Source organism: Larus michahellis, chromosome Z (genome assembly GCF_964199755.1).
Source record: "Larus michahellis chromosome Z, bLarMic1.1, whole genome shotgun sequence".
In the NCBI taxonomy this organism is placed as follows: Eukaryota; Metazoa; Chordata; class Aves; order Charadriiformes; family Laridae; genus Larus; species Larus michahellis.
The window spans coordinates 9,745,536-9,768,491 of NC_133930.1; the positions used below are offsets into that span (position 1 = coordinate 9,745,536).

The 22,956-nt window shown below is 43.0% G+C and overlaps 1 protein-coding gene across 2 annotated transcripts; it reads left to right on the forward strand.

Moving 5' to 3' along the window:
• Positions 1–26: 26 nt before the first annotated feature.
• On the forward strand, positions 27–21,826 carry TPGS2 (tubulin polyglutamylase complex subunit 2). Of its 2 annotated transcripts, XM_074570231.1 has the most exons (7): positions 27–189; positions 4,776–4,855; positions 12,897–12,984; positions 14,791–14,922; positions 16,547–16,660; positions 18,169–18,329; positions 20,335–21,826. In XM_074570231.1, the coding sequence occupies exons 1-7, from the start codon at positions 117–119 to the stop codon at positions 20,560–20,562; spliced, it is 876 nt and encodes a 291-aa protein (XP_074426332.1). In that variant the 5' UTR covers positions 27–116; the 3' UTR covers positions 20,563–21,826. The 2 variants fall into 2 exon arrangements, with proteins under 2 accessions (XP_074426332.1, XP_074426333.1); XM_074570232.1 differs by lacking the exon at positions 18,169–18,329 and having other exon boundaries at positions 30–189.
• The last annotated feature ends 1,130 nt before the right edge of the window (positions 21,827–22,956 follow it).

Sequence of the window (22,956 nt, forward strand, 5' to 3'; positions counted from 1 at the left end):
GCGCACCTCGCGGCGCGGCCGCCGCTACAGGGTGGCACGAAGGACATACAGGGTTCTTACCCACACGCCCCGAACAGTCTCGCCGTCGCGCTGAGGGTGAGGGGAGCCCACAGAGGATGGAGGAGAAGCCCTCCGCCAGTATCAAGCCCTACCTGGACAAGCTCACCCTGGGGGTCACACGGATACTGGGTGAGTGGGGCTGCGGGAGAGCCGCCGGGGCCAGGCGGGGGTGTCGCTCCTTTGTCATGGAAACCGCCCGATGGCGGGAAGGGCCGCCCCCCCTCAGGGCGGGCCCGGACGCTACGGCCTGCACCTCGCCCCGGCAGCTGTGGGGCCGGGCCGGGCCGGGCCGGGCGGGGTAGGGCAGGCTGTGCCAGCCCGAGAACCGGCCGGCAGCCCTGGCCTGCGAGGCCCGGGCGGCTGTGGCCTGCGGGAGCGCCGTGCTGCTGGTCGGACCCCGGCCACACGCTGTCTGGTGGGTTGTGTCGGGATCTCCCTTCTGTCTGGGATCACAGAGCTGTGCTTCTTCTACGCACAAACACAAACCTCCCTGTTTCTAGCGTCTGAGTCAGCGCAAAACGCCTGAATCTCTTAATGTAAGAGTCCCTTAAAAATAAAAATAAAAAAAAAAATCAAAGAAAGAGAAAGCAGTGTTTTGTTCAAGATTGTACGTCATTCTTAGCCTCTGTTGTAGGGTGAGGAGGTGGCATGCCCAATGGAAGGAGTTCAGTGTGGTGCAGTGTTCTGGCAGAAGGCTAATCTGTGCATCTGCTCAGGATCAGCTCCCCATAAATAATCACCCTGCAGCTTATTCCCATACCCTGAGACTTTTTCCACAATGTGCCCTGCTTCTCATCTCTGTTTTTTGCTCAGATCTTGAGCCTTCTTGCATCTCTGCAGTTCCATTTGAAGTTCAGCAAGAGTGCAAGGCATTCAACAGCTAAAATTAGGGCTTCTCAGACAAAACTTTACCCATGGCAGTAGAATCACAAGAATTGTTGAAAGTATTTGCACGTGTAAAGGATTTTAGCATCAGACCTTTCATCTCTTAGCAGCTTGGGACAAAGAATTGTCGTATTTGTAGGGCTGGAAAGCAATACATATATCCCAAGTTTGCATATAACAGCATTACAAATTACATTTCCAGAATGTCTTCCTATGAATTTTAAAGCTGGAGGTGACAGCTGTAATTACCTCACCTACCTGCTGTTTTGCGCAACAGCAATTTTCACCTGGTAACCTAAGTGTATCACTAAAAGCATAAGTTTTTAGATAGCTGCTCAGACAGGCAAGGTTAAAAGATCAGAGCAAAATTCTTGCCATGGGCTTCAGTGAGGACAGGATTTCATCGTTAATCTCTGTTCAGTGTTTTCTTACTGACTTTATAATATTGGGCGTCTTGGGTTTTTCTTTTTGGTTTGTTTTTTCTGTTTTCCAGTTGTGAGGTCAGAATAACATTAACATTCTACTTGGTGAGAGCATTAAAAAAGTGAAACTACTGATGATCAACAATCCTGGCAAATGCTTCTCTGAAGTAGCTCTTTGTAAAACACTACTAGCCCTGGCTGCATTTTCACCACCCAGACTCAGATGTAAGAGATCTGCATGATGTTAACTATGTCCAAAAGAAATGTTGCCATATAAACTGTTTTGGGTAGGTGTGTTATTTACACCAGCAAAACATGGCAATGCAGGTTTGGCTTTGAAAGTCTGGTAGCATTCCATTCACAAGTAAGGTGTTTCCTGGTTTGTGTTTGGGTGTTTTTGTTTTACTGCCTGGAACTCTAATGATTTGTATTGTCATTAGAGTTGCAATTATATTGCAATATAGCAATGTGTACCCCGGTCTGTTGCTGTGACGTTTCGCTCTTGTTCTTTTCTCCATCTCTCCACTGCTTCTGGGAATTTTGTGCTTTTTTTCCTGGTGAAGAAGTCCAAAGCATGTGAGTTGTGCCACCGTAATAATTAGAATTGCTTAGCTAATTGGCAAACATTACCAGTCTGTTCAGTGTTTGTTTCATTCAGATAACAAAGGGTATCTCATTCAGAAAGATGCCATACTCAGTAGTTTGCAGCACTAGAAACAATCTTATTTTAGATCTTTTTTTGGGAAGTCTCATGAAACCAGTAGATACTTTTCTGCCTATCATAACATAAAAGCATTAATAGGTTTTTAACTCTGTTAAGTTTGTGAAACAGCTTTTTCAGGAGATAGAGAAGGTCATGTAATGGAACTCAACATATGCCTTTTAAGCAATTTTTTGCTTAAAAATTTTTGCACCTATGGTAGATGAGAGCTTGAGGCCCAATTTTCCAGTCCTTTGTGAACAAATTTTCATGGCAACATTTCAAAAACCCTCCTTTAAACAAGGGGTTTAACGGTTGGGGGCGTTGGGTTTTGTTGTTTGTTTTTTTTTTTTAACTTGTAGTCTCTGTGGAAGTCCCTACAAGGTGGGAGATTTCTCACAAGTATTGTGGAAGTTGTAATTTGAGGGGAAAAGAGAGGCATCTTTCCCATTGCCAGAATGATTCATTTGCTGAAGTTCTGTGACTAATAGCAAATTCTGGAAAAGTTGATTGTTCACAACTAAATCTGAATGGGAGGTGTTAGCTGTTCAGGACTATACTTCACTATTTACAGTCTTTATTAGATAAGAATTTAACTATTCAGACCTTTTAAAAAGATGCTGAGAGTTTATCCAACTTATAAGTAGTATTAGCAGTACTGTACAGACTGATAATCTTGTGGTTTCCTGCTTCAGCTTTATGTCAGACCATCACATCGACGACTCCTGATTAATACCACACAGCGTTTTTGGAAGCTTGTAGATGAAATGTCCTAAAAATAGGACAGAGTTTACTGTGATCTTTATTCAGAATAGTTAATAAGGAGGATTCTCCCGAACTAGTTAAGCTTTATCCTGTGTATTTTGCCTAACCTAGGTGGCTTCTTTATTTCTTCCATTTGGAAGAAAAAGCAATCCGTGGCAGGCTTCCTCTTCTCCTCATTAATGTTTAATGGAGCTCCCATCCATTCTTACGCACATCCGTTTAACATGGTCTTCAGTTTACCCACAGGATATTTTTACTATAACATTCAGGCTTTTAAGATGGAATTTCTCTTTCTTTTGATCTTGGATTTGGTTCAGACTTCTTTAGAAGTTGCAGTTCTCTTGTTCCTAGACATCTTCTTTGACTGATAAGATATTTAATCTTCCGTCATCCCAGCTGAGCCGTTGTGCATGATGAATTAAACATCCTTGCTGTTTTCTTTGATCACAGAAATAACAATTACTCTGTTATTATAATCTCTTAACTTGTCATAAGACTTGCAGAGTTTAGATGGAAAGGCTGGTTAGATCATTGATTCCGCACACTTATTTAGAAGCAGAATACATATGGACAGCTTATATTTGAGAAAGAGACAGATCCCCCCGCCTTGCATCCACCTGTTTGAAGTGAAACTTGGCAAAACATCAGGCTTCTCTATGTTGAGACCCGCCTTCGCCAGACAGATTACCTAGGTGATCTACTATGATTTTTTTTTCATTTTTCTGTCTTTAACTTGGAGTTTGGTTTTCTGGTGCTATGTTTTCCCTTTTAAATTATCTGACAATGTAACAAGCAGTACTTCCAATTAAAGAGAAATTTAGACTTCCTGAAAGTGAGTGCTGCTCTTCCACCAGCAGAACAGACAAGGGCAACACCATTGCTAGAACTAAAAGCCCAACGCTGGAGATAAAACCCAAACCAAAGCTCTCTGGTGCCTGCCTTTCCTGTCTAGTGCACTGTGTGTGTGTTTTACCAGAAAGCAATTATTGTATGTGTGACTGCTTTGGGACCCAATACTTTCACAGCAGAGCTGGTCTTGAAAGCCCTGCATAGCGATCACTTCTACTCCACGGCCCTGTGTGCCTGGCTTGCAGTTCCCACAACAAATTAGTAGTCTTTCTGGACCTGATCCAAAATGAATGAAGTCAGTGGGAACTATTTCAGTTGTCTTTAGATGAAGGAAAGCATTATAAAGTAAGTGCAAGGGAGACTGTTCTGCCATCACACACCTGCAAGAATAGCACCATGTAGATTAGTATCTCACATTTATATAGCATTCTTCCCCATAAAATATTGAGGTGATTTTTATAAATGAAGAGCTCGGTGCTCATAACAGATGTGCATCTGTCCAGCTGGGATTCCTGATGTTTGCTCATGCAGGTGCTTTCAGCAGGATCAGATTCTTTGTCTGATCAAACCCGCTGAATCCAGTGCTGAAGTGTGCCCATCTTTGTGGAATATAGTTTTTAGCAATTTACAGCAGCACTACACAACATCTTGTGTCAAGCTAAGAATACCCTACCCAACTGAAACCACAGGGCATGCTTAGAAAGAAAGATTTGTCTCTCTTAGAGTTTGCCCAGGAACCCATGGTTGATTTTTTTCATGAATCCTTCTGCAAAAGATCACATACAAAATGTGTGTGTATATGTGTGTGTGTATATATATATATAAAAAATGTATATTATATAAATTATATAAAAATAGATATATATAAAAACCATCAAAGGATAGTATCGTGCAGCACTAGGCATCCTCATGCCGAGAAGACATGCTGAGTATGGTTACACACAAAAGAAAGAAAGCTTAGTCACCAGTACAATGCATGGAGTCATTAATGCCTTTTCCCCAGTTGTCAGTCAGGTTAACTTGCTAAACTGTCTGTCTCACAGTGCTTGGTGTCACCTGTGCAAGCTGCAAACATGCTCCTCTTTCCCTTTTAGAGACTTCTCCAGGAGTTGCTGAGGTGACTTTTGTGGAAAAGGAGCCAGCCGAACGCCACACAATCATCTCATGGGAGCAAGTGAGTATTTTCATAATACTGCAGCAAGGTCAGTCTAAATGTATAGCAGCCCATGGAGAATTTCAAATGCCATGGCTACCTTGTGTTTGTGAGACAGCCTGCTACCAAGTCTGATGCACCGTAGAGCCTAAACAGATTTATTTTTTTTTAAATCAGGTATTACTCCACGTTTTAGGCTATCACATGCACCTGATCTGTTAGCGAAATTTCATCAGTGTGGGTATATTCAGAATGACAGCTCTAAGAAGAAATCACATAACTGCAGTAGGCAGCAATCATGGTGACTCAGTGGAGAACAAATATTGTTCTGACTCAGGTCTGAAACCGTTTTCCAACACCCTTGGAGACAAAATGAAGAAAATCTTTATTATTTATGGCCACTAAGGGTAAAGGCCTCAAGCTGGAAAATACCACTGAGCCACCCAGTTTGTACCAGTTACCTATTTCTCTTTTCAGTTTTGGCTATTCACTTCCATTTCTCATAGCCTTCCTTCCACCTCCTCTTTAGCCAACAAATCCAATCTTTTGGTCAAGGCATGTCCCATTGCCTGTTCCAGAAGACTATGAAGGGCACGTGCTACCTTGAGTCCGCTGACCTCACTGCATCAGAGTGTGTGACCAGAGGGCTCCTGAATACCGTCGTGTGACTCTGGCGGGCAGAGATGGCACTTTTGAATATATGTGTGTTTTTCACTCCCATGACCATGGGGGAATAATTGTTATCTAGGTCGTATCTGTGGAAGGGACAGTAGAATCTGACTGGCCTTTGGAAAGGGGCATGGCTGAGGATGGAGTTGAGTGAATTGTCCTCCCTCTGCTGCAGCCCTGGCTATGCCCTAATGCACAAGCTCCAAGGGACTGCGCTTGCTACCACTACGTAAAATAAATTCCCAATTGATGATATCTTGCCATTTACAGTGTTTCCTAAACAGTAGGGAAAAATCATTCAGTAGTTTTGGTAACGCCCCATCCCAATTAATGATATTTATGAAGAATTTATAAATCCAGGTCAGAATGTATGTGATGTAAACCTGTGTTATTTACTGAATCTTGTACAGTAGCCAGCAACTGTGGTCAGGCAGAAATGTCCGGTTTTTCAGGTTCGTGCAAACTGATTCCTGGTATCCTGTAGCTGTTGTTAAGGTGTCAGGTTAACTTTGCTGGAAAGTCTGAGGCACCCTGACTGTGAGCCAGCTCAGGCCTGGAAACAGCAGAGCAACATTCGCTCATTCTTCTTTTGAGTGCAGGGGACTGCTTCTGCTGAACGCGGTATTGCTCTCACTTTCAGGTGCTGCTACTCCTCCAGACTAAATTGGGTTTGTTTCAAAATTGAGCTGTTCTCGTAAAGCCAAATTTTTAAATGCTGTAGCCAAAGCACTTCACTCCAAAGATATAAAAACAAAACTTCAGCTCCCTCCCTGCCCAGTGATGGACTAAGTTAATTGTGGAAGTAAACGGTGAAAATTAAGTAGATACAGTTGAGCTGGACTGCTAATGGTGAAGGACTTCGCTATCTATTTCTTTGCTTTTGGTTGCAGTTGCACTGGCAAGCCTGAAATCTCCCTTCTCGAATTAAAAGATTACTATTTTTTTTCCTTTTTTTTCCTTGAGCTTTGGTAATGAAGTTTGATAGCTAACACAGTCCATGCAATTGCATATGTCCTGCAGTGATGAGTAAGTGTAGAGCACTCAGCACCTCACAAGGCCCTTCCAGGATGAACTTGCACTTCACTTTTCCTCAACCTCATCCTGCTTGAATTTGAATACAAGTTTATGTGTAACCAGTGTTCGCCGTTATCGCTGTGTCGGTTTTTTCTGTAGCCACTAGGTGGCAATACTTATGCACATAATCATTCTCCAGAGTTGAGATTTTAACAAGATCTTGTCCCAGTCCGTATTTTTAACTCCTCTCTACGTCTTTGTTTATGAAAGTTTTTGCAGGGCTTTTTGAGTGTTGTAGGGAAAACTGGTCAAACTATTCCCAAAATTGTGTTCTTTTTCTGAAAAAAGCTCTCTTTTCATTGGGACTTACCAAATAAAACTCTATTCTTAAGATATTTTTTTATGTTTTTTTTTCTTGAACCATTTTTCCAGTCCTGTTTCAGTTTTACAATGGAAAGGTATTTCTTCTGACCGAGAAAATCTATGGTATTCAGAAACTCATAAAAGAAAATCAACCTTTTATTAATGATGATTGATTAAATTTACATTCTTATAATGCTGGCAATATGCCTTTTATTTTTTCCTCAATCAGCTGTGTCCATTAAATTGAGCTGTGCCCGTGTTGTGCTAGTATTTAAGTGGGCGCTACAATGAAAGTTTTAATATCTTAGATCGGCCTCTTGGGTGTCCGTTAACTGCCATGAGGCTTTGCAGGGGAAGGTGAGCTTCCTGGCAGGGAACAGTGCAGTAAGACAGAAGGAGAGTAGAAGAGAATTTTTCCAAGGGTTTCTGTAGAGGCATAAAGAGCTGCTAAGTCTTACACTTCAGGAAATCAAACCTGAAATCAGTTATTGGAAATCAGCACACTCAGAAAAAATATTTAAGGTATATGATTGTACAGTGTTTACATGGGTAGCATCACTTCCCCAAAAATTTCAAGCACAAAATATTTTAATAAAAACAGATAATTTTCTCACCTCTGCTGATACTTAGACCTACCAAGATGTTATCTTTTCCCCAAGAAAGTGAGACAAGCAGTAGAAGGGGAGTAAAGACAGAGTTACCAGGTCACTGGAACACCAGTGCTAATAACAGCGTATTATCCTACGAAACCATTCCCACTCCCAAAATTAGGTTGACAACTGCCCTGCTGCCTTCCATGTGCAATTTTTAAAAGTACGTGTTATACCAAAATATTGCTAGGAGGCACTCTGGTATCTTCAGTGACAATGTGTGAGCGACATTTTCTTTTTGCCTCAACCAGAAGAGAAATAAGTCACTCTTACTGTGAAGAGAAATAAATCATTGGTTTTGGTTTTCAAAAAGTGTTATGGTGAGCTGGAGGTCCCAGAACTCGGCACCAGAGCAGGCCAAGCAAAATAAAGGGGGTCATTTTGCCTGTTCCTCTAATTGGCTTGTTAGCAGTGTCTGAACTGCCCCTGGCTGCCTATAAGCAATCCCTGCCCACTGCACTGCTGGAACACTGATATTCTACAACTCTGCATGGGAAATTTGTTGTTTCTCCTTATGCACTTTGTCTACAAAGACTTATTTTTTCTGTAATAAAACTATAAAAAAGCCCTCAAGCATTCTGGTGCTTTCCTGTTGTGGACAGTCTTAGGCTGCCAGACAATTTAGAAACTCTATCTGCATGTATATCGCAGTGGGAACTGCAATGGTGGTTCCTGGCTATTCTAGAAGTCTTCCTTGTTGCTTCTGCCATATCTCCTTTTGACTCAAAAGTATGCATGCAGGCACGTGCATCCACAAGGGCCCTTCTTGCCATCCTCTTTGTGATGTCCTCCATCAGCATTAGCCGAGCCTGCCATCCCTGATTCCCCAGGAGCACAGGATCTGCCCATCTTGAACCTGCCTTGTGGCCCTGAACATGGGAGAGGCGGGGAAGTGGATCCAGCAGAACCAGTGCATGAGGAAAGGTGTATTTTTTGAAGCTGCATACTGCGGGAGAGGCTGGAGGACTTTTGGGAGGTGGATAGTGTTTTTGACACAGTGTTCCCCTCCTGTGGGGCCTCGTAATATGCTGATTAAAAAAGTGGCTACACAACACTATCCTCAAGAGAATTGCTAAATCCTGTTCTCTGTTGCAGGGGACAGGGCTACCCCAGCCTCGTATCTTTCAGGGCAGGAAATCCAAGAAAGGTGATCTCTTGGGGACGCCCCCCACCAGATCAGGTTTATAAAAGGTACAACAAGAAAGTCTCAGTAGCTTACATAAATTAACATCTTCTGCATTCACTGGCAGCTAAGGCAGACCAGTTATAAAGCAGCATGACATTAGGGGGAGAGAAAGGTGGCTGCTGACGTGTTCTGCTATGTGGAAGCCCTGAGAAGTGACATAAATCCCTTCCTTCTATCCCCAGAAGTTGAATAAAACTCATTCAGGTTTTTAGAGAAGTCCCTCTAGAGCAATATGCTTTGATTGCTGTCCTTTTCTTTAGTATATTTGCTTAGGATGCATTGTTACAGCAGTGCTTTAGGTGAATTGCCATATGTCAGTGTTTTAGCTCTGGATCTGGTGTTGATCAGGTCTTGGCAGCAAGGCTCCCCTGGTTCTAATATTCTTCTCTTTCCTCAGTGGACTGTGCTTTCTTGGGGGACTATTTGGGCATATTATGGACAATAAACAAAAGAAATATAACCCACACACCATATTGGGCACTTGAGATATTTTGTTTTGTGGGCTGATGAGTGTAACCAGATGACTGGAGTGAAAATAGCCTGTTGCCAAGGCTGTGGTTAAGCCACTTCTGGCACGTTGTTAGGAATATTGTATTTTATGGAGCTGGAGATCACAACCCTGGAAGCTACGAGTTGAGCAGGAGGAGTATAGAGCTTGAGAAGCCCTTTTTAAGATGTAGTAGTGGCTTGTTTTTCTGACTCTGCTGTCAAAAAAACAGTTTTGAAGTCATAGGATCATGTGGCTAAGCATAATCTGACAGATTAGTCAATCCTTTCCATCAGATGGGAGAAATGGATATTAGTGAAGCTTTCTGTATGGATGCCTTTTCCTATAGACCCCATATTTGCTCTGGTACAGCATTTTCCACCCATGTATTTTGCACCAGCATTTGGAAAGTCATGCAAAGGACATGGTTAGAAGAATCTTAAAATAAAGTGGGGAGGGCAGCCATTTGGAGAAATGTGCATGTGTTGATCTTTGCATCCAGAAAAGGAGGATTCAGAGCAGAAGACCTATCCAGATGTGATTTTTCCCTTGTCTTAGTCAGCTGTGTTTGTTAAATTGGTCTGTGCCCGTTTTGTGCTAGTATTTAATTGGATACTACGGTGGAAGTTTTAAAAGCTTAGATTTTGTCATCCCAATGGACCTGGTTCTCCTGCTTAGAGGAGAACACCCACTGAAGTCAAGAGAGCAGCTCTTCCCATATATATTTTTACTGCTGGGGTAGATTACTGAAAGCTGGGTGGGTTAAAATGGACTGAAAGTGGTGTGTAAACATTTATACTCTCTGAGACTTTGTAGCAGGTCTGTCATAGTTTCTTTCTTCATAGTTTTAAACCTAGTCACTGTGCTTACAGCTACAGCTTGAAATTGGAAGTGGTGAAAGCACAGCATGAAATTATAAATATTTAGGACTGAGAAGAACCCACAGAAGAAGGTGTGTTGTTAAAGGCATTTGAAGAACTTCAGATATGTCTGTGTGGTTTAGTAATCTCCTGAAACTAACCACCAGGGCCTCAGCCATCAGCAGACCCTTATCAAAGGATGATAAATTCTTCTCAAAACAAAGTTTCTACAGTATTGGATTCTTTGCTTTAATACCTGTTGCATCTGGAGATTTTCCCTACCTGGGGTAGGAGAGCACTGTGACAATGACCAGGCTGCTGACAAGCTGCAAAGCCGTCAGTGTCTGGGACTCATCAGTAGCAGTCTGTTGGCATAAATGGATATGCTTAGAAAGTAAGCTAACACGCAGGAGTGAAAGTTGTGGGCATGTTAGAGGGCCCTGCACAGCGTATACACCACAATTTAGGGGACAGGGACTGTAACAACTCAAAGAAAGTGACTGTGAATAAGGCTTTAACAGGGAGAAGGACTGCCCTGGTCCTAGGGGAGGGAGAGAATGTGCACAGGAGGCCGCCAGCACCTTCCCTTGCTCATGCCAGTCACCGATGACCAGAGGCCAGTGTTGCAGCTGGATGCACAGGTGGCAGGTAGCTCCTGCTGGGTAGATACATTGAGGCAACATCAGGGCAGGTGACTGGATACACACAAGTTGCAGACATGGCAAAGAATCTGATCGGTATCTGAGATGTTAAAAATCCGTGTCCCGGGTGAAGCAGAGCTACATGAACTGCATGTGCATGTTTCTTTTCCTTAACTACCGGTTATGAGAATATTTTTCCTTTATTTTATGAGACTTTGAATGTTGCATTTTCTGGTAGCTGTAGGGAAGTAGTTCCAGCAGAGGCATGGTATTGGAAAGCTGTTAACATCTGACTCCTCTGCTTTCTCCAAAGCAGTTCCGTAACTGCTCCAAAACCTACCCGGGCCTCTGAGGCCAGGCTGTAAATACCTACCTGAATAATGTGTTGATCTGTGGCAGGTTAAGCTTATACGAGGGACAGCACTACTGACCTATAAATGTTCTTAAAGTTTGTATTTCTGTCTTTTCTTGCTTTGAGTGTCAAACTTAACTGCACAAAGAGCAGGACGTGTCCAACAGCATGTCTTTAAAACTGGCTTAATGAAAGAAATACACATTTTTTAGAAAAGGCTGAAAATCCTGTTGCAAAAGTACTTGAATTTTCAGACATGCTGTGTTGCAAATCTCACATTATTTGTCCATTTTCCTTGTAAAATGTGGGTCCCAGAGTCCTGTGATTATCAACAAGTCTCAGATCAACATTTTAAAGAAGTTGTCGTCTCCCCTCCTGGTTTAATGACAAAGCTTGACCCTAATGGGGCTTATTTGTCTTTGTTCCTGAGCAGATTTAAAAGAACGTGGGACTGAAAAATGAGAATGACCACAAGTTGCAACTTGGAGCTCAGACTGCAATTAGGAAAACTTTTTCACAAGGAGGGTGGTGCAGCCCTTTGACAAGTCAATGCAGAGATTGTGGAACCTGCATCATTGGAGACTGTCCTGAGTTTTGGGGTCTGATTCTTTTGGAATCTTGAGTTTGAAGATACTTTAAATGCAAACTCACTTCAATATTTCTCAATATGTTTGGTTTTGTTTTTTTTTTCTCTAAAACAATTACAAACAAAGCAACTCCTTTAGTCATGCATGTTGCTTGTCTTATTAAAACTGACAGGCTTCTGTACTGTTTCATTTTGTGTTCTTAACGTGTCAACAGGAATGGAGGGTCACAGAATCACAGAATGGTTCGGGTTGGAAGGGACTTTAAAGATCATCTATTTCCAACCCCCCTGCCATGGGAAGGGACACCTCCCCACTAGACCAGGCTGCTCAAAGCCTCATCCAGCCTGGCCTTGAACATCTCCAGGGATGGGGCATTGACAACTTCCCTGGGCAACCTGTTCCAGTGCCTCACCACCCTCACAGTAAAGAATTTCTTCCTGATATCCAGTCTAAATCTACCCTCTTTCAGTTTGAATCCGTTGCCCCATGTCCTGTCATTACACTCCCTGATAAAGTGTCCCTCCCCATCCTTCCCGTAGGCTCTCTTTAGGTACTGGAAGGCCGCTATAAGGTCTCCCCGGAGCCTTCTCTTCTCCAGGCTGAACAACCCCAGATCTCTCATCCTGTCTTCATAGGACAGGTGCTCCAGCCCTCTGATCATCTTCGTGGCCATCCTCTGGACCCGCTCCAACAGGTCCATGTCCTTCTTGTGTTGAGGGCTCCAGAGCTGGATGCAGTACTCCAGGTGGGGTCTCATGAGAGCAGAGTGGAGGGGGAGAATCACCTCTCTGGATCTGCTGGCCACGGGTCTTTTGATGCAGTCCAGGATGTGATTGGCCTACTGGGCTGCAAGCGCTCATTGTTTGCTCATGTCCAGCTTTTCATTCACCAGTACCCCCAAGTCCTTTTCCACAGGGCTACTCTGATCTTGGAGTGACTGTTACTGTCAAAGGATGATATGTCATCTCAGTTGGGGAACAATCCTGTAATAATCATCTCATGAGTGGGCTGCTTATTGTGAAATTTTCCCAAGTCATCTTTGCTAATACAGTAGCACAGACCCAGGAAATACGCAGTTTTCTCTCAAGGTTTTAGGATGACATATTTGAGCTGATTTGAGTCATCTTGGAGTTCCTTCTTTTTCCTAATGAAGATTAATGCCTTTGGCGGCAAATATTTCTGTACCAGTATTCAGTGGTTCTTTGGGTTTGAGGCATGTTCTTCATTTTCCCATAACACTTTGTAATTTGCAGAAAAACTCCTGCGTATTGCCAGAGGATTTAAAGAATTTCTATCTGATGACCGATGGCTTCCAGATGACCTGGAGTGTGAAGACTGATGGTGAGTCCATATATTCCCCTACACTGATACCCTCATTTCATTGCAGCCAGCCTTTCCTTTGCAGAATCTCTTTAATTTCAAAATTACTTTCTGCACAGTCAGTACACATCTGTCAGCATCCTGCATTGGTCTGAGCAAAAGCATGTGCAGCAAGTAATTTTGAATGAAAAATTAGCACCATGTATTAACTTGCAAAAAAACTAAGCAGTTTGTTTCTGCTAGGCAGCTTGATCAGTGACTAAAGAAAACTGACCTCTGAATTGGTAAGTGGCTGCAGTTCTGCATTGTGGTTCGGAAAAAAATATGACTGCACATTAGAGATCCCTTCCTGATGCAACAGGGCATAGCCTGTTGCTTGCATGTGCTGGAGTTCCACAACAGTCCTGTACACTGAACACTGGCTAGAAACCAAACAAGTCTTCATGTCATAAATACCATTCTGTAATACACTGGCCATCTGTTGACGCTCAGATTTAGATATGTGGTTTAAATCTTGTACCTAGACTCCCTCTGTAGTTCATGGAAAAAGCAGCTCTAGCACATTATCCTATCATAGGATAGGATGTATCCTACAAGAAGTAGGAAGAGTCATCATCTGATAATGGCTCTTTCTCATTAAAAAGCGTATGTACATGTCAGAGCCTGGTTCTGCTTTCCACGATCTAAAGTCCATTCACTGCAGTTATTTCTGGAGTCAGTGGTGAACTGAGCTTTATTGTTCATCATCATTTGTCAAGAATCAGGCAGTTTGTTCACTCTGCACTGGAGCCGTGCAACTATTAACCTGTCTCTCATTGCCTTCAAGCAGGGTTGTCACATTGGGCTGTGAACACTGCTTGCTTCTGGAGATAGGTGTCAAATACGGGGTTTTCCTCAAGAAGTGGAATTTCATTTCAGACAGTTGACTGGGCATGCTCTAAAGGGCAGAGATTGTAGGTTGTTGGGGGTTTTTTTATTGTTTTTTTTTTCTTTGTGTGTGTGTATGGTTGGACTCGATGATCTCAAAGGTCCTTTCCAACCATGAAGATTCTATGATTCTATGACATCAGGGCTCTAGCACCTGACTGAGTCACATCATGTTTCAAGTGGGATTTAGTGTGTTGTGACCTCTGAAGAGTCTTGTTTTTAGGGCATACAAGAGACCAAGGCAGCTCACATAACTATCTGGTTTGAGCAAGCATCCGGTAGTGCCTTCTGAGGCTCTTCACACTGGCGCGTGGCTGAACAGGGTCCTTGTTGACTTGGTGTCTGGTAATAGTACTAGTCCTCAGAAGCAAAGACAGGTGACAGGTCCTCAAGCATTCATTCAGGAGCACGCACGTGTTGACACACTGATAAAATCCTGTGTTGGAGTGGAAGCTAAGAGGATGCACCGTGAGCATATTCATGGGGTGGAAGAGGACAAGCTGCCCAATAAGCTCTGAATGGGTGGTGTGTTTTATAGTAGGAAGGACAGCATCAGGGAAGAGTTTTGACGAGGTGGCTGTAGCTAGCCGGGATTTTTAATAGCCAGTTTCATAGGAGTGGGGTAACAGCTGCAGCACAGGCTTAGCCAGCAGTGTAATTCTCATAGATGCACGACTCTGAGATGGTGTTGTGTCACCTGTAAGTGTGATTCTTTGTTTGAAAAAGCTTAGTTTCTGCTCCTGTGGAGCCTAACTTGGCTAAGTGTCCAGGCCTGCTGGGTATATCCATCTTTTCTCCCCCTTTGTGTTTTAGAAGAGGTTGAGTTGATGTGTGGAGGAGAAGAAATACCTCCTATGCTTTCCTGACGCTGGATGTGATTAATGATCAGTTTTATTGCAGATACCCCAATGCCCCTGGGCTCCATGGTGATTAATAGTATCTCAAAGCTATGTCGGCTTGGGGGTTCCTCTATGTACACTCTGCCTAATGCACCAACTCTTGCTGATCTGGAAGATGACACAGATGAGGAAGGTAAGGTCCTGTTAACAAGCTAATAAATGTGGTCTGTCTCATCCCTTTTGCTCTGTTAGGGTAATGTTAGCGTATAGCACATGGATATATAGCAACATAAAAGGTCACTCCACATAGATGTTGGGGGTTTTTTGTCTACTGGGCTGGATCTGCTATTATGTCCTACTAGTCCCCTGCAGCCTTGACAGGTAGACCTGTATGTTGTGAGCCTCATGGGGATTGTTAATGCTGTCAGTGGCTAGTATTATTTACATGTTCTTTCAGCAGCCTGTCAGCCCTCCCATTCTGCCTTTTCCCTCTTTAAATTTTTAAGTGAGGCTTCCTCCAGTGATTGGGCTTCTAAAGTCTTTGTGTGCTTATGGGTTTATGTGAACAAAAGATAACAGTTTTTGGCGTGGTAGTGAAAAGACAGCTGGATATGGAAAAATAAGTTTGAGGTGACACTGGAAAATATGTGTTTCCAGACTGCCTAAAAAAGCTGGGCATCCTGCAGAGAAAAAGAAGACAAAAAGTCCAGTCTTTTTCTCAGATCTTTCAGTCTAACAAGACTGGAAGAAGTAAGAAGATAAGAACAGAGCCAGGTGTCATGCTGACTCCTTAACCAGTTGCTATTTGATTTCAGTCTTATCTCTGAATCTCTGTAGCTCTTGTAGCTTCTAAATGTGGCTGAACATTTTTTGCACATTCCAGCTTGGCTGCAGACCTGATCTTCTAGCAATTGTAACGAAATGGCCCAATTCTGCTTCCATTTAGCCACTCAAACCTCCACTGGTGCACTTATAAGGTACACTGAGAAAAAGTTACATCCCCACCAGTGTTCTCGTCCTGACTTTCATGGAAGGTTGTTCTGAAGAGTACAGCCTTTGTGGCCCCCTTCTTCCTCAGCAGCATTAGAATTCAGAATTGTATTCTGTAAGAACTTGGCAGCTGCACGATTCCAAAATAGTCCTGTAGAAGGGCTATGTGGTGGCTGTGGGTCAGAAGTTGGATATGAGTCAGAACATGTGGCTGTTGAGAAGGACGGTGATGTCACACTGGAATAGATGAAAAAATGGATATGTCTCCCAAGTACATAAAAGTCTTCTGTCAAGAGAAAAAGAATAAACTGTTCTCCCTGTCCTCCTTAGAAAAAAAGAAAGTGGGGCAAAAAAGAGATGGTGGATAAAACAGAAGTAGTGGGCTTCAACTGCAACAAGGAAGATTCAGGATCCACATCAGGAAAATTTCTAAGTGGTAACAATGGATTTGGGTTGACTGCCTGGAGTTTGTGGCATCTTCAACACTGGAGGACTTTAAGAAAAGATGAGACAAACGCTTCTCAGGAGTGACATCTGTAAAGCTGATCGTGCCTTATGCCAGGGAAGGACTAGAGGGTAGCTTGATGTCTTTTTTCAGCCATCAGATTTTGACTCTGTGTTTTGTTTTCCTAATGAAGATTAAATTTTATTTATTCTTTTTTTTCACACAGGGAACTTAATCCTTTCTAACAAGTATAAATATAATAGTTTGATTTAGTTCTTCCTCGGCTGATGTATTAATAAGTATCAAATAGATTGACTCTTTGTACCTGGTGCACAGTCACCTTTCCAAACATGTTTCGTTAAGATTTTTTCTCTGTTTTCAGGTAACGGAGACAAACCAGAGAGGCCACACTTTGATTCTCGTAGTCTTATCTTTGAATTAGACCCATGCAATGGGAATGGGAAAGTTTGTCTTGTTTATAAGCATGCTAAACCAGGTAAGACTGAAAAGAGCAAAGTTAGCCATCTCTTGTGGATTGTATCTGGAGGCCACATGCACAGAATCAGCCTACATTTCTGATCTTCTTTGCAATTTGTAGATGAACAATTGCTGGGATGTCCTGTCTCCACTGAAGTCAGGGGCTAAACATTACAGCGACTTAACTGGAGCTAACATTTTCCCTCCTTTTAATGTTTGAATCTGAGTTATAGCTTACGATTTCTGCATGCACAGCATACTTGCATACTGAAACAGGAAAGCATTCACGTATGACCTACAGACAGTTGTGTTGAAATAATGCAGAAGGCTGGAGCTCAGCCACTAACATATCTTTGGTTACTTGCCTGTCTTGAAACAGTTCCCTTACATTTTGATGAGAAAGACTGTAGTGCTGCTTAGAAGCAAAGGGTAGATGTTAAAAAAGGTCCTTAGCTGACTGAGACAGACTTAGACTGGTTCTTCCACCTTGTGCATGGATGCAGAGCCTCCAGGTGCTAACTAGGTCAAAATTTGGCAGGAAGGGTTGAACAGGAGAGCAAAAGATGTGAGCTGAGCTGTTCCTTCTGACAGATATAGAGAAAACTGCTGTCAGTCAGGTGTTAGTGAAATACCCAAGTCACTAGTACAGTAGTTGTCATCTGACACAGTGCACAGGTCACTAGGTGTATGTGTATACCCGTATGTTCATGGTGTGGAGCTGTGCCATTGTGATATACCTATTCTTGAGAAAACCCTTTCGCTGTTATCTTGTGTCTTTCGTTGGGTGTGACTGCCACACCCAAGGCAGAAACTTCTTACTTGTCCTCTTGCCTTACAGTCTTAGCGATTTCGCAACATGCAATGGATAACCAGGGCAAGGGGAGGGAGCATTGTTTACAGGTGTTGATGTCAGCACAGGGGGCAGTGTGTTTAATTGATAATGTTCAGCATCTCAGTTTCCCAAGTAAAATCACTTCTTTTTATGCTCCAAAGGATGTCACCACCAGAGAAATATTTGATCACTGTGGAAAGATTGTGCAAAATGTGTTTTTGTTGGCAGTACATGCTGCTATGAGTTCCAGACTCTGGACTCAGTTCAGCAATCCAGATGACTGACAGTTGAGTTAGTTGCTTTTTACTTTGTGTGGTAGATAAATGTTTGCCATAATTTTACTTTGAACTTACACTACAAAGTTGTTGATGTCCAAGCATGTTCCAAGTAGAACATCAGTCCCAAATTGGGAAGGAATAGCATTGGATCCATTTTACAGTGGGGAAAATTAATATAATGGCTACTGCACGAGTATTTTTAGTAAGACTGGGAGCAAAACCAAGTCCTTTTCAGTGCCCATCCTCTAACTGTTAAACTGCATTGCCTCTGGATAGTCATCTATGTTAGTCGGGGATGCTGCATTTTAGAAGCTGCAGCCTTTCTGGTAAATGTGTTATGTCTTCCACCTGACAATGGCCAGGGGTTGATCTTACCACTGCAAAGCAACAGTATAATTTGTATTTGTTTTGTTCTAGTTACCTCCCCAGACACAGAGATATGGTTCCTGGACAGAGCTCTGTATTGGCATTTCCTCACCAAAACCTTCACAGCCTACTACCGCCTGCTCATTACCCACCTGGGTCTCCCGCAGTGGCAGTACGCCTTCACCAGCTATGGGGTCAGCCCCCAGGCCAAGGTAGTACAGCAGGATCCAGCTCATCAGTATCTCGTATAAGTATAGACTGGAAAAACATCTTCCTACCTTTTGACAAGCAGACTGTAGGCTCAAGTGGGCCTCTACAGTGAGCTATGGAAAGGGCCTTGAGTCTTTCCCCTATAGAGTGTTAACAGTCATTTGTTTATGTTAGTGGATTTACTAACATTGTGTTAACCCTGCTTTTCTCACCCGAGTTGGGCTCTGCCTTTGACCTCTAATAGCAGTCAGTAGAACCCCAATTATTTCTTTGCTTTCTTGACTCTGAAACCAAACGCTGTTTCCACGAGTGCTGGCAAGTTAGGAGATGTAAAGCCGTTCATCTCCACAGCTACATAAGATTTGTCTAGATCAGTTTTCTGGGCATAGCACCAAACAAGAACCTACTGCTCTCTGGGTGGACAGGAAAGTCCAGGTACACATTAGGCAGAAGCCCAGAGGAAGACCATAAGCTTGAGCATTGCCAAGAATATTAATTCCTTTGCATCCTCCTCAGTTATGAAGGGATGCCTTGATAAAAATGGTGCCCAAAAAGGGGCAATTTAAATGCTAACAGTCCTAAAAATAGTTATAGGAGAGCTCCAGGTACAGCCCGGTGACAATTCCATCCCCTTATTATTATTAAAATTGCTGTTCTGCTCGGACGGAACGCTACTATTAGAGGCTCCTGCCATTCCTCTGTGCTTGACTTGGCCTTCAGCCCTGCTTCCACCTTCTGAGATGTCGGGGAATGGACGTGACAGTATTACCAAACACAGCACGTAAGTCTGTGCAATCTCTATGCATGTTGGCAAGGTGGATCTCAGTGAGTGTCCTGCACTTCACCCAGACATGACAGCTGTCTTACCAGCATGATGCTTCTTGGTCCCACCTCAAGCCTGTGCATACATCAGAACTACCCACTAAAATCACTGATGGCTTCCCATCTATCAGTGGCTTCTAGAATTTGGCTCTTCGTATTTCCGGTGTCTTCCCTTTTACACTGTGCTCTACTTTATCAGTCAAGGCTGTGTACATGGTACTCTAGCATATGGCTGTGCTCTGCTTTTCTGTAACTTTCCTGCTAGAATATTTTATTATGTTCAGTATATTCACAAACCCTAGTGAAATCATTCATCTATTCCGTAATCATGCAGCCTCTGTTAGTTAAAATCCTCCTAGTATGTTAACCATTATCGTTTTTAAAGGTCTTCAAAGGTGGTGTATTAAAGCTGGTTTTCCCTTAAGTGGTACACTAATAGATTGCCATCTACATTTTGATATTGATCTTTTGTTTATCTTGTCCAAGGCTTTGCTGATGGTTTCAGTGATGTTTGTAATACCGTAGCCCCTACAGTTTTATTTCCTGACTTTGTCAATGGAAAACTGATATGAAAAACACTAAAAGATGAGAACTGCAGGGCATAACATTGTGGTGGCATCCGGGAACAAAAAAAAAATTGTTGTGGTCACTTCTTGATGTAAAATCAGGCCGAAGAGAAACAAAAACAAAATCCTTTGTGTAAAGAGTTAAAAAAACCTGCATTTTTGTATGTGTGAAGAGAGGAAGGGAGGCTATATTTTGAGAAGTTCAACTCGTTTGGTTCCAATTTATAAGCTCTTTTAAATGCCAAGGTTTTTTAATCTTTTCTGCTTCTCTGAATCTAAATAAATGTGGTTTAGTTTCATCCCCTCTCCCTTTGCTTTTCCTCCTGTGGTTTAAAGCAGGAGTTGCTCCTGATAGGAGTTACACTGCAGGAAAGGTAGTGTTAGGTTTGTGTCTGGTTCTCCTCTTCCCTGTCTGGAATGTGGGGCAGTTCCAGGGCTGTAGCTGTAGCTGAGCCCTTGTGTATCCTTATCACGAGGCATTCTGTGCAGGCCTGTAAACTGCGAACTGATAAGTGGTATATGATTAAAATCAGATCTGGGGTGTGAGGGGGAACAGGGTGGAAATGTCTAATTGTAGCTTGATTTTAACCTCTTCCTTCCCCACCATCCTGCCTTTCAGCAATGGTTTAACATGTATAAACCCATAACCATCAACACAGCTCTCCTTTCTGAAGAAGCTGATTCCTTTGTGAACAAGCTGGACCCCAATAAGGTATTTAAAAGCAAGAACAAAACTCCAGTGATGAAAAAGAAACCACCCTCCCAGCCAGCAGGCTCCCAAAAGAGTCACACAAGCATGACCTCCTCTAAGACATCCTCACTAGCTGGGAATTCTTCAAGGAAGTGAGATCCCCCTGTATCTGACCCTGGACAGCATTTGCAATAAGCTTTGATGTTCTCTGATGCAGAGTCTCAGTGGTTCAGACCAAGTTCCTTTTGCATGAATAGATGTGCCTGTGGAAAACACTTTGCAGCATTTGCATGAAATATAGCCACGATGTACTTTGACAAAGGAGGGAGGTAGTTCCTGGAGACTCTGAGAAAAAAACTTGAGAAGTTGATTTTATTCCCTTCCACTACTTCCAGCATGTACTTTTCAGAAGGCATGAAGGAGCCCTTGATGTCCCTGCTCTATAGGGAAGCTTTTGTTCCTGTGCAGCTACAGCAGTCAAATTAAAGCAAATGTAAGTCACCATTACTTGAATAGACCCATGCTGAAATATGGCATATGAAGATATTTCTGTCATCTCCTTTGAAAGAAACCTGTCCTGACCTTGCATGCCATGGGAGCAGGCTGGAACCCGCTGAACAAGTATCTTCTGCTTCAGACAGAATGAAACTCCACACTTCCGTGTGCTTCTTCAAACTTCTGCTCTGAGATTCATGGCACAAAGGGACTTGGGGCTTCCATGTCTCTGCATTTGCCTAGTCGCTTGCTCTACAGCCCAGACCACTTCTTGGCCCTTGTGCCGTACCTTTTTGTACAGTGGCATCTGTGTGCTGTCCTTCCCAATAAGCCTGAAAGCAGCCAGAAGCTGCAAGATCCCTCATTGCCTCTGCTTTCTCCTCTTGTGGGAACTGAGCCAGGGCAGGTCGGTGGTGTTAAGAGTCCCATAAGCCAAGAGGAACCCTTGGTTTGTCACACATTCATTTGCAAAGTTGACCATTGTCACTTTTCAATTGGGCAGGATCTGACCAGGGGCCACTGAGATCCTACAGCCTTAGAAGCCCCTGATGCTGTTTTCTGTACTGTAAGTTTTCAGGTTCGAACTGCACTTTAACCCATTCACTACTGGTTTTCAGTTATATCCAATTGTTTCCATTACTTTTCTATGCCATTCTGTCTTCTTAGATGTGCTGGAAACATGGTACCAACCAACATATTTTTTGCCTAAGCAGGGAAATCAAAGTCACCGTATTCAAATAAGCATTGAGTATTTAAATAGCATCATATTTTATTTATGAAACAGTCACATAATTACATAAGAGAAACCTACCTCACAGGGATGTTGTGAGGCTCTCACAAGTATTTGTACGGCCTTCAGAAAGACGAAGCCACCCTGTAAGTGCTTAATAGTATTTTAATAAAGACTTTAATATTTTCCTCCAGAGTGATTGGGTATTTGAAGATACTTTTGGGAGCACATGCACAAGGATGTATGGTAAGAACAGGTTGCAGGCTGGATTGTGTGGGCATCTTTTTTTAATGCAGTGGAGAATCTCTCACTGAGAAGGGATGGGTCACAGTGTCCTTTAGCTAATTCCATCTTGAGCTACTCTGAAGTTCCCAGTTTAGTTCACAGGGACCAAAAGACTCATCTGTGTGACAGCTCTTCCACTTCTGTCCTGCGCTCACTGTTCAAAATCTCTGCAGTCGTCAGCCCCAGCTCTGACATGACTGTGCTGGCTTCCAGCACTGCCCAGGGCCCACCCTCACATGCAGTTGCTGCATTACCTGGCAGCTGCCCTCTGCCACCCCCAAATGAGAGAAAATCCTCTGATGCTCTTCAGCCCTCTTAAGCCGATGTGCATCTTGTGCCAGGTGAAGACCTGCTGTAGCTGCTTTGCTAATATAAGGTCAGCTCTAATGAGGAAGCAGAGATGTCAGTACGTACCACCCCACCCTGTGCCATAGAAATACATTAGTAATCCTTTTAGTAGTGAGATGTGAATAATCATTAAAGCCTGTAAATATCATTTGCAGAATTCTGTGCAGTAGTGATGTTCTGTCACTTCCTACTCTTGGAAATCTCTGTGTTGTGTGTTCATGGTACCCAGCCTTGGGACTGCAGTCACGTGTTTGACATATGTACCATACTTGCTTCAGCATTTTCTGGAAAATTTAAGACTGTTGTCTCCCCCCGGGAACAGGCAGCTTCTGTTACTGTTTTACTTTTAATCTGATGGTACCTCAAACTTGTAAGGCTGTTGCAGGCCCACTTCCTCCTTCAGATGGAGGTGGCAGAATTCCTGCAGGAGCAGAGCATCCTCTTCCCACATTTCTCTTGCATTCAGAGTGGAGAAAAGGCTTGGTATTTTTTTTTGTTTGAGCGTTTGGGGATGCTGCCACGGAAGTTGTCCGAACCCTTTCCTATGGTGGTAGTTAAAGTCTAGCCTGTGAGTAATACACATGGTTCCATGACACCAGTGTGTTCCAGCAGAGCTGTGCCAGGATTCAGGAGACCCTGTTTAAGTTTAGTTTAGTTTACTAATTTTTTGGTGCTTCCTGAATGTTCATATC

Coding starts and splice junctions, on each gene's coding strand:
- TPGS2 (XM_074570231.1), top strand. CDS start 117: ATGGAGGAGAAGCCCTCCGCCAGTATCAAGCCCTACCTGGACAAGCTC. Junction 16,661..18,168: donor TTATAAGCATGCTAAACCAG/GTAAGACTGAAA, acceptor GTTTTGTTCTAG/TTACCTCCCCAGACACAGAG. Junction 18,330..20,334: donor GGGTCAGCCCCCAGGCCAAG/GTAGTACAGCAG, acceptor CCTGCCTTTCAG/CAATGGTTTAACATGTATAA.